Here is an 11,761-nt window from a genome sequence, read left to right on the forward strand (position 1 = left end):
TCTGTGTTTGTGCGATTTGTCGTTAGCCATAATGTGGTGTTGTGTTGGAACCCATGGTATGTAAGACCTAGAGCAAAAAGCCTGCACATGGTGTGATACAAATTATGAATTAAGAATTGTACCAAATTATAATGAATGGATCGCTCCAATTAGGTGCATGGGCATAATATGTATTTAAGTTAGTGGCACAACGATCGAGGTGATGTTAATTATGTGAGGCCAAAGAGCCATGATTGCTTATGGTTAGGAATTATGTGTGAATGCCCATGTACTTGTGGTTGATTTGAGGATAAGTATTAGGCTATTAAACCATGATTGATATGACGGAATATGATGAATACTCATGTGGGGTTCAAGGCATGAGGGCTTAGAGATTGATTATGTTTTGTTTGATGATACCTTAAAAATCTAAAGGCATTTAGAATTATATCAAGCTTAGAGATGACTGAAGCTCGTTGAATCTGAATATGATTTGATTGGACATATGGAATGTTGCAGGCATGATGGCTTAATTTATGAATTTATGTTTTGTTCTAAAGATGAATTCTAGACATTGATTTGACTTGAGGTATAGTGGAGTTTCACACCTTGTGACTATGTGTGTGCCTACAGGGATGGTACTAAGTAGGGATGGTGGCATTAATCTTGCCTGTAATTCTCGTCTGCAATGCTTTGATGCCATCCATTGAGATTACTTTGGGTGATGTTGATGTCAGGAGATTACTCCAGTCAATGATATGATTCTCCGCCTGTTGTTTTGGCTTGTGTGTGATCTGTTTTTTGCCAATTGCTTCGATGCTGTGTGTGATTTGTTCCTTTTTTACCTGTTGCTTCGACACATGGGTAATTTGTTTTTTCGTTGAGCGGCGTTGCTCTGTGCGTGATTTGTTTCTCCTCCGATTGGCCACCGTTTGTGATCTGACTGTGTCTAGAGCATGACCACTCATTCGATTTGGTTTAACTATGATAACATGCATTGTGGATGGTATGATTTGATTTGAAATATGAATGTGTGGTGACCATTGTGAATGAGATTTGATGAAAAGCTTATAGATAAGCAAATGATATGTAAATGAGATTTGAGGTTGGGCTCGGCAACTAAGGTGTGCCTATGAAGCCTAGTTTGATGGCAACGATTTTAAAGGGAAGTCCTGATTTGATATGAGGACATAGAACTTGTGAATTGTGGATATGATTCACTGTTGAGGTGTGATCCAATAGGACTTACGGTGATGAGATGTACATGTAGGATATTAGGATGATCCTCGCACCTTTAAATTGGAGATGTTTGAATTTGAATGTATTATGACTAGATAGGCTTATAAATATTTTATACGTAAATAATTATGCTGTGATAGCATTCCCTTACTGAGTATTAGATAACTCGCCCTTCTATTATACCATGTGCAGATAAGAGAAGCTATGGGGTTACGTGGCAAGTGTTGTCTATTGGACGAACACATAATTGGCATCCGGTAGGTCTTTCTCCCAACATGTCATTCTGTTGAGTCTGGATGAGCCTTCTACCTTCCAGTTTGATTAGCCTGTGACATATATTAAGCACGAAGTGCAATATGAATTTGTGTATAAAGGTCGTTATATACGAACTTGATTTGATGGCCAATGTATGACCCTATGTATAATTGTATGGATTGTGAGTTAGGGATAATGTAATATATTTGAAATTGTTACAAATATTTGATTATGAATCCCTTGGCATTTGAGTATATGGTTGAGAACTCTAAAGCTTGCTCGAGTCCAGTGGGTTTACTTGTTGAACTCATGGGTCAGTCATGAACCTATGAATTTAAGTCATAATAGGTAAAATTAACTAGGTTGGTGGATTAGAGAAAATTTTTGTTAATATTCCTAATTCCTCTCTTCTATTTAAAGGAAGCCCTCTCGTCATCTTCCTCTTTAATGGATAATGGTTATCCTATTTAACAGGCTAACTAACGCAACCAACAAGTACATCACATATCTCTGAATCAATGCTGCTTACCACTTCCTGTTTTGTCTTCATATCTTCATCTTACATCTTCCCATATAAACTTTATGTAGACTTTAAGTATAAGGCTTTTTACTATATATATATGCATTTAATTATGAAAACAATACACCACTTCGAATTACATTGATGTATGTGCATGCATGATCTTCTCAAATGCAATCCTCCTTAAAAAAGAAAAAATAAAAGGGAAAAATTTGTAAACACTAGTTTAATAACTATTCAACTTAAGCAATCGAGATGGAGTGAGAGGTTTATACGATCCATAGCCTTTATTGATACTAGAACTCTGGCGACGAGAAGGGCTGCAAAGGATTAGTGGGCTGTAAGCAAAGCTGCAAACAGGACTTATTTCTTCTCCACTGTCCATCTCTGCCAAAACTTTATAGAACAAATCAACATCGCAGGGAAGCAGAAGGGGGCCTTCACTGCTGAACCCGTATTCAAGTTCGGCGTCTTCTAGCAACATCTTGAATAATGGATGGTTGGCGAACTCGGTCTTGACCACGAATCTTTGTCTTTGGGGTCCAACATAGACAGAAAAACAGCCTTCTGGAGTTACCTGACGCCTCTTTTTCCCTTTATCTTCTTCCAGGGAAGATGATCTTGCTGTTGTGGTGTGCCATGACTTGCTCTTCCTCAATGCGTCACAAGAAGTTCCTGATGACTTCTTGCCGCCAGTTCCATCCGACCAGCATCTTTCCCAGGCCCTGAAAAGCACGTTTTTCTTCCATTTCATCCTTACAACATCCATTCCTGGAAAATAAAACACCACTCAAGGAGCCCTGTATTGATCGCCAATTCAAAATTGAACTTGACCCTCTTCTTTCTGTTTGCCTTTTTTTGCACCCTTTCACAGAATTCAACTGAATTTGAAAACAAAGTCTTGATCACCAGAAATAATAGAAGCGATCGGGAGAGAAAGAGAGGGTGAATCTAGTTCCTAGATAAAACCTTCCACCTAGCTAGCTTTTCAGAAAACAGGTGTAGCTCAAGAAATCCGGCAAAGAAAAAGAGATTAGGAGGTTAGGAGTAGAAGAAGATAGCACGAGATACGCTTTAAGGAAGGGGCTATATTAGTGGATAATCATCACAAGCTAGCCTTGGAGAATCGGCACTGTTATATAGCCCCATACCCATATACAGACTCCTGCAAATAATATTGCATTTGTCAACGCAACAAACGCTGCAAGATTTTGAATATAAATTGTTTAAACAAGGTCAATATGAAGACAAAAGAGGCCACTTCTTCGTGTCTTCAACGCCCCTGCCTCCTAGTGGACAAATAAGATAACAAAAACAAGTTAATTCAAACATGAACTGATTATATAATAAAATATTGAAAAAACAACCAATTAAATGGAAAAAAGGAAAGGCGTCTGTGGGGAACTTAGTCCGGGGAAAGACAAAATAGAACCCCGTTGACATATAAAGCCTTTTGTTGGTATTGGGGATGTATTGTTGTCAGTAGCACATGGACAAGACATTTGCAAAGTGGAGTAGGTTAGGTGAATTTGTTGGAAGCCTTTACTTCAACCTTTTCCAAATTTTCCCCCTTATTTTTCCTTTGGGTGAGTGTTTGGAAATAAACCGAAATAAAAGTTAGACATGCAATGCTTGTGGGGGCAAAGGTTAATTATTATGGTGACAGCTCCTCCCACTCATTTAGGCTCGGGAAGACTAATTCTACATCATCTTAAACCATGTGCCAATTAATTTGTACATATGAGACCAAAAAGAAGAAGAAGAAGAAGAAAAAAAAAAGCTAATGGATGGATATGATTTTTTATAACCTAATTATGATGTTGTCCCTGTGATGTGGATCGTTGTAATTCACGTTGTGGTTAATGGGTGCATGGCTGGGGGCGGCTTTAATCAGATGCTTTCTGTTAACAAATTTTTCTACGGAACTTTTTTGACAAAGTCTGGTTAACAATATTTACCTAGCCGCCTTCAGGTAGCTCTTGCCAATTGTCATTGTCGTCTCAATTAAAAATAAAATTTGCATTAACGTATTGGGCTGAAATATTTGTAAGATTTTTCCCTCTGATACATACCCAACTCCCAGAACCAGCTAATATATCCAATAATACTGAAAATTTTTAATTTGTTGACTTGGGGGGTGGTGTATGTAGTTTAACTTATCCTTTTTGTACATTCGAAACTGGTTTACCATTTCATTCCCATTCAATCTGATTCCAGATGATACCTTCACCATGTAACAACTTCAAGGCTAGTGGACAAAAGTGAAAAGAAAGATAGAAAGAAATTGATTATTTGAAGGTGGCAGGCATAGGAAACTCATTGTTGTTGGAGCATAACCATTAGAAAAATAACACTCAGTCGCTTTACTTTTGGCTGCGCAAAGATTGCATGAATTGGGTTAAGTTCCCATTAATTCTACTAATGACGAGGTTAACCGTGTTTGAATCAAACTCTCCAGCGTGACCTTACAGTGGCAGGCCAGAGACCGACATGACGTTTCAGTTGGTGATTTGGCAGCAAATTTTTTCCCATTCTCTCTTTCTCTCTCTCTGCAACTTGACTCTCTGCACTCGCCATGGTCTAGTTTCCCTTGACTTCTTTTAGTATTAATAAGCCTAATTTGAACTCAAATATGAGTTTATTCACAAGTGAGGATCACGTAAGGACAAGGCCTTTGATTTTGAGGATTTCACTTTCTGTCCAAATCCAAACCTTATCCTTTACATGGTAAAATTTCAATCATACACTTTTATAATTGAAAAATGCATAGCCTAGTGCTTACATGTCAAAAATTTGTGCTTGAACTTGAAGTCAATGGCATTTTCTGGCCATGAAAATCATATCTCACAAGAGTTGAGAAAAGGGCAAGAAAATTGGACCAGACTTGTTTTGGATGCATGAAATGTCCTAAACTTGGGGCAGATTTCCGAAAGAACGATGGATGAAGACAAATTTGAGTCTTTTCTAGGGCAACCAAGGAGGCACCGCCGTCCATATTTTTCCATTATCCATTGCTAAATTTCATTTTCTACAGGTGTGCACTAGGCCTTTAAATATGACCAGGTACCATGTTTACCAAAACGCTACGAAGGAACAGCGCCGCCCACCAACGAGTCAAACCAACGATTTCCATTTTGGCTATCTAAGTGAGGAAGATCAATCTCCAGGAATAAGTAAATATATATTAGGACCATTTTAATTTGTTCTATTTTGAACCATAGCGTCTAGTAGGCATTTCAACTTTGCACATATTATCTTCAATGGGCATATAACCAGGAAGGCCAATGCTAATGCATTGAATAAAGATAATATCGTTCACATCAAACATCTAATGTGCTTCACAATTATTCGAAGCATATTTTCAATTGAAAATTTGAATTTCTAATCCAATAAATTAGACAACATATCAAATCAATGGGTAAGGGTAATGTATACTCCATTAGTTTTTTTTTTTAAAATAAAATTTCAAGTGTTGAATATATTATTATCTGCCAAGTACAAAAAAAAAAAAAAAAAGAGGGCGTGGGGGGTTGGAGAGCATGAACGTGTATTACGCACGCCAGTGTTATATGGTTTGGAAGGCTATTTGTGGATCTAGTCAAATGACACGTGACCAACAGGCTAATTTCACTTAAAATAATGAAGCCAAAGTAATAGCTGCTTTAACTCTAAACTCAACAACCAACTTTGAAAGCTACTGTTTTCTGCGTGAGGCTGATTGTCGAAGACTAATCTTTCCTCTGTTAGAAATAACCTGCCAACTCCCATCCATCAAAAAGGAAAAAAAAAATAAAAAAGAATGAATAATGGGAAATGTCTGCTGCCGATGCAATACTTACTGTTTTTCTTTTTTGACACTTTATGATTATAATATATTTCTTTACCACTTTTGTTTTTTTTGTGAGGGAAAATGAATTTGCAATTTAGTTTTAATATTATGTCAGATTCATAAAACAGTTTATAATATAAACAAAATTAGTGAAATAAAATAAATGTTATAGTGCACATGTTGCACACGTTAAGGTTATGTTTATTTTCTACAATTTAAATAAAGGACCAAACTAACGTGAGAGCTCACATCATTATGTTGTTGCAGAAATTAATTAGTCATGCACTTGATGTGATAGAGGAATAATTATAGGAAATGATGTTTAAAATATGTAGAAAGCATACCAAATTAAGAATAAAAATTCTTAAATTATAATCTTTCATCGAAACCTGTAAGTTCTAATATAAGTAGATAAAATAATACTATCGGTTGCTACATTTTTCTAACAAATGATGGCACGTTGCATTGATAAAATATATGGTCTTAAAAAAAAAAATTATACATTCCTGTTGATTATCTAAAGTAGCGCATAAGGTTTTATCTTGTTTTCAGTGTTCGAATCATTTTAATAATAATTAATTACCGATTTATGCTATACCGTGAGAGTTATTAATTGATATATAATAATATTATTTTATTTAAAAATTATTTTAAATAGTTAAATAATTTAATATTATATTTTATTTATAGATTGAGTAATAAAGTGTTATTGTAAATAATGTCAAAGCACATTTTCATTATCTACAAATTTTTAATAGTGGTTTGAGTCAATAAATGAAAATGAAAAAAATGGTTCAAGTGAAGAAATGAAAAAAACCAAATGGTCTTCTGCAAATAGAGCCACTCATTATGAAGTAGCTCGGAAACAGCTTGGGTATAAGTTTACTATAATAATATTATACATGATGTTATTGCATATCATTTTTTTTATATATAATTGGGAGAGGGGGATTCAAATTCAGTTTTTTTAAATAAGAGATCATACATCAACTAATGAGCTAAATGCTTAGATGCTTACTGTGTATCATTTTGTCAGTTAATATTTTATACAAGTACAAAGTTAATTCATCATAAAATGTATAAAAAGTTGTTCTACATTCAGTAATGAACAACTGAACACTCTGTTGTCCAAAAAAGGAATGAATTGTGATCAAGTCGTTTCAAAATATATAGTATCCATATTTGGACAACATCAAACAAGTAGGATGACATTAATCAAAAAACAAAAATTGATTTCACATGTAATATTAGATCTTTTGCCATGTTTGTCTTGTCCATGTCTAGCACTACAATAAATAAACGGAAGTCGATTCAGGATAAAAGTAGGATAAAAATATGCACAAACATTATTTTGCTATTGATCCGGTGATGTTTTGATTCATGAGAGTACTAAGAACAACAAAAGTCTAATAAGAACTAATAACCATTTTTGTAAGTGAACTTATACCAATAAGCATTTAAGAACTCAGCACAAGTCACCAATGCAGATTAGATGAAAAAGGTATGTTGCAGTTTTAACCAGATACAATTGTAGTTGCCAACTATCAACATCTAAAATGCAGTGATTCACAACCTTTTCAACTTCCATCCGTTACACAAAAATACTATCAAACTACACAATAATCAAGATCAACAGCATCGTTAAGAATTAATTGATGATGTATACAAATAAATAGGTAAAGTATAAATAAAATACATAAAGCAAAAGCAAGGAAAACATAACCATAATAGCAACATTGTGACTGAAAATATCTTAAACATATATCATTAAACTCAGAAATCTAAAAGAAAGTATGACAATGTAAATTGCTTGTCTATTACCTCATCTTGACTTTTTAGTGTCTTCTTTCCTCTATATGGCCAGCTTAACACTGAGCTGTAACTGAAACCCACGAATTTGATTACCAACAAATCCGACAATTCATACTCAAATCTAAGGGTTGAAAAAAGACAAAAAAGGGGAAATGAAGTAAATCGAGTGAGAGTGAGAAAGTCGACCTTGTCATGAGAGAGAGCAAGTGGAGGAGGCGGTTGAGGAGCGGTTGCTGTTGCGGTCGGTGGGGGTCGAGGTGCTACCACTGGCCACCATTGCTGGTAATATGGATGGATTCTAATTCTAGCACCCGCCATGTCAAGAACTCGATACAAAACCTAAACCAAGACTTAAGGTTGAGAGAGAAAATTTGACAGAAACCGAAGACATTAATCCGATTGCTTTGTTGGATGGAATACTTAAGATTTGTTAGTGACTCCATCTACGTTGACAGATTTTGGCCATCAGTTTGTACTGGGAAAAGCTAAAGCCAAATGTTGTCATTCCAAGAATGACAAGCTCCATTTGAACCACAAATTTTTTTCAAGCTTTACCTCATGCCATCGGCTAAGTTTGTTTCTTTTCCGTTTTGGTTCCAGTTTGATTCGGGAAACTTAACTTACCCATTGGCCATTTGTAACAACCAAAAGAAGAAAAAAGAACTGAAAACCCTAGGTGCCACAACTTAGTGAACTTAAATAAAAGAGAACTAAGATCCTAGGCTAAATAATCGAAGATAAACCCTCCAATCTGGAGTAAAACTCGAACAACTCTTCGTTTAAAACTTAAAAACTCGAAAATAGCCCTTCATCTCAAACGTAATACCCAAAACAACCCTTGACGTCAGAAAATTGTCAAATCAGACATTTTTCTGCCTGCAAACCCCATACTGTCTTCGTGAAATTTCCAAAAGACCAAAGATAGATGTTAGATGTAAAAGAGGTATGTGGGTAGGATTTATTGTAGTTAAGATCCGTTCAATTTAGTACAAGTTCATATAGTTTTATATTTTATTATTTTTAAATATTATTTAATTAAATTATTAAAAAATAAAATAAAATATGTATTCTTAAAATTAAATCAAACTTGATTGAATCATATGAAGATCTTTAATTCAACACAAAATAAATCGTTTGAGAAATCTCAAAGATTAAGAAAAAAAAAGTTAGAATCTTTAAACAAATAAATTCCTAATCAAAGAGTGACAACCTGTGTTGTAAAAATTGTTTAAGAAACAACAAAGTTAAAATTCAAAGAAATTAAATAAATAAATAAAATAAGAATTTAAGTGATTTGGTCACCTTTTAGATAAAAACCATTATATAAATTCTTTTTCATTAGGATCATGTCTCTTCACGTGACTTTTATCACTCTATTATTGAGAGCATGTCCATATCTTTTAGAGTTTAACAAATTCAATGATATTAGATTCCTATGTATCTTTGACATAGGTCACACTATTTAGAAAATGCACAACACCATCAAACATTTTGATTCTCACAACTCCAAGACTTATGACCTTTACAATTTGACTTATAATCCAATATCAAATCCTCGACTACTCCTTGTAACAAATCAAAATAAACCTTTTAAAAGCACACATGAATGACACAAGTAGAATTTAAATGTCAATTAGCATTTAAATTTTTGAGATTTCAAGGACAATATCACAATCATCATCGTTGGTAATGAATGCACACTCACATTTGTTATCAATACCTTCATTCCTTTTCGTGGGACAATTTCACTAAATAAGTTCATACCTTTTGCATCGATTCTCATAAGACAATCTCATTAAATATATTCATACCTTTTGCATCGAAAACACTTAACATTGTTCTAGACTTGGTCATTTGGTTAACTTGCTTTCCCAAATCTCAACCACCAATGCCAAGTCAATTAAATCTTTACCCCCTTTGTTATTTTTCTTCCAGGCTTTATGAGATATCAATGTTGTTTATACTTGCTCTAATATTATTATATCCTTTCCGCAAATCAAAAATTCCATAAGTATTTCATAAGAGTCTAGAAACGAAACAAGGAACAACTGGTTTCTTATTCCTTCACTTTTAAGCCAACTTTCTTCAGCTGATCAAAGATCTTGTCGAACTCATTCATATGTTTCATAAGGTCTTAATTCTTGTCTATCTTCAAGTGATACAAGCTCCAATTAAGTTGTAACTTATTGAAAAGACCTTTAACTAAATAAATTTTATCCAACAACATTGTCTATGGTTTCTCAAACTTAACCAAACCATGTTCACCTTCTCTTAATGCGCCATCTTTAAATAGTCTTACAAGAACACTCACTCCAACTCCATCTAGAGTAGATAAAGTTGCAAGATGTTCACTTGCTAAGGCTCTCAAAAGCATTAATTAACTTCTAAAGTGTGAAGACCTACTTTTATAATACAAAAGTTCAAGGCATAATACTTGAAACAGCCTTTAAACTATTTAAGAAAGTTCAAATTAGTCTTTATTCTTCTATTGTATTCAATTAAAGCCTTGTACTTTTATTTTAGATCAAATAAATGCTTATAATTTTATACTCATATAATGTAGATGTGGAGAGCAAAACATATCATATGACAATGTCATTATGCTACATTAATATGTCACATTAGCATACCACGTAAATGTCATATGGTATAAAATAACAAATGACATTTTATAAGGACTTATTTGACTCATAATAAAAATATAAAAACTTGATTAAATGCAATAAAAGAATAAAAATTTATTTAAATTTTTTCAAACAGTTTAGGGTCTTTTTAAGTTGTATGTCATAATTCAAAATAGAATAAGATTAGAACTTGATATGAGACAAGAAATTTAAAACAGTGTAACTAATCAATATTGTATAAAAACTAAAAGTCTAGTAAAATAAGAACTTAGATTTTGGTTAAACCAAAACTCAAACTCAATAGCATGTTAACCCATGAAAGCTTTGCCCAAAATCAAAAATGGAAATCCCTGCATAGCAAAAAATATTTCGAAATTCCTGTGTTTCATTTTGTTTCTTTCTTTTAAAAAGTTCCCAGTTTCGGATATCCTTTTGCAGTGGCCCATAGGCCCATAGCAAGAGTGGGTTGAGTAGAGCTGTCAATATGGGCTGGCCAGGCCCAGCCGTGCCCCATCTCTTGTGGGTTGAAAAAATATGAGTTGGGCTGGATCAGCTTATTTTTTATATGGGCTATCAAAACCTCAACCCAACCCACCCCTTGTTAGCTCATGGGTTGGGTTGGGCCAGCTCATTTTTTTTTTCAAAAAAAACATAATTTTTATAATTCTACCTGATAAATTTTTTATTAATAAAATTGTTCTATGATTTAATTCATAAATTAAATAACAAAAACATGTTACAAATAAACAAATTACACCAAATATAAAAAATAAATAAATTACATAATAAAGTTTAAATCTTTAACACAAACTACTATCTCATAAACATAAGTATATAACCAAATAATAAAAATTTCAAGACTCATTTATATCCTCCTCCATCTTCATTCTCATGTAAAACATTTAAATCTTATTTAGATAGCAATGATGTCTCAAGGTCTGAATTATTATCAATTTATCATCTAATATTCATTACCATAAAAGAAAAGAAGATAATAAGTTTAATCTAAATTAAAATTTTTAATTTGACAAGTGAAAATTAAAGATATTGAAATATATAAATAAATAATACTATTAGTAACTAAATTATTAATTTTACATAATTAAATATATAAAATTATTAAATTAATTAAAATTAATTTTTTTACCCATAGAACTGACCCTGCCTCCGCCTACATCAATCCACTGATTTGATGGGCTGATCTATTTAGGTCCAATTTAAATATGAATCAAAATTTTTTAACTCAACTCATTTCATATTTAATAAAATATACATCGATCTGATGGGTCAGATCCATTTTATCAAGTCTAGGGTTGAGTAGGATTCGTTTATCTATCGGTTTGAAGTCATGGAATATGTGCCTAAGGTATGCCCAAATGTAGATTGCTGTCCAACTCAAATATAACTCTATGGCATGGCCTAAATGAACTTTGACTTCTCCTGCTTTGAAAATGTAAAAGTGGAAAAAGGCTTTTGCGAATGTTGAAAAGCTATGAGACCTAA

The 11,761-nt window shown here is 33.4% G+C and overlaps 1 protein-coding gene across 1 annotated transcript; it reads right to left on the bottom strand.

Annotated features, from left to right (window-relative positions):
• Nucleotides 1–2,077: 2,077 nt before the first annotated feature.
• Nucleotides 2,078–3,392, bottom strand: LOC110418472 (auxin-responsive protein SAUR40-like). The gene has a single exon (XM_021431212.1). The coding sequence runs from the start codon at nucleotides 2,760–2,762 to the stop codon at nucleotides 2,220–2,222; it is 543 nt and encodes a 180-aa protein (XP_021286887.1). The 5' UTR covers nucleotides 2,763–3,392; the 3' UTR covers nucleotides 2,078–2,219.
• Between the last annotated feature and the right edge of the window lie 8,369 nt (nucleotides 3,393–11,761).

The sequence above is a fragment of the Theobroma umbraticum genome, unplaced genomic scaffold (genome assembly GCF_002168275.2).
Source record: "Theobroma umbraticum cultivar Fairchild unplaced genomic scaffold, ASM216827v3 scaffold_50.0, whole genome shotgun sequence".
NCBI classification, from domain to species: Eukaryota; Viridiplantae; Streptophyta; class Magnoliopsida; order Malvales; family Malvaceae; genus Theobroma; species Theobroma umbraticum.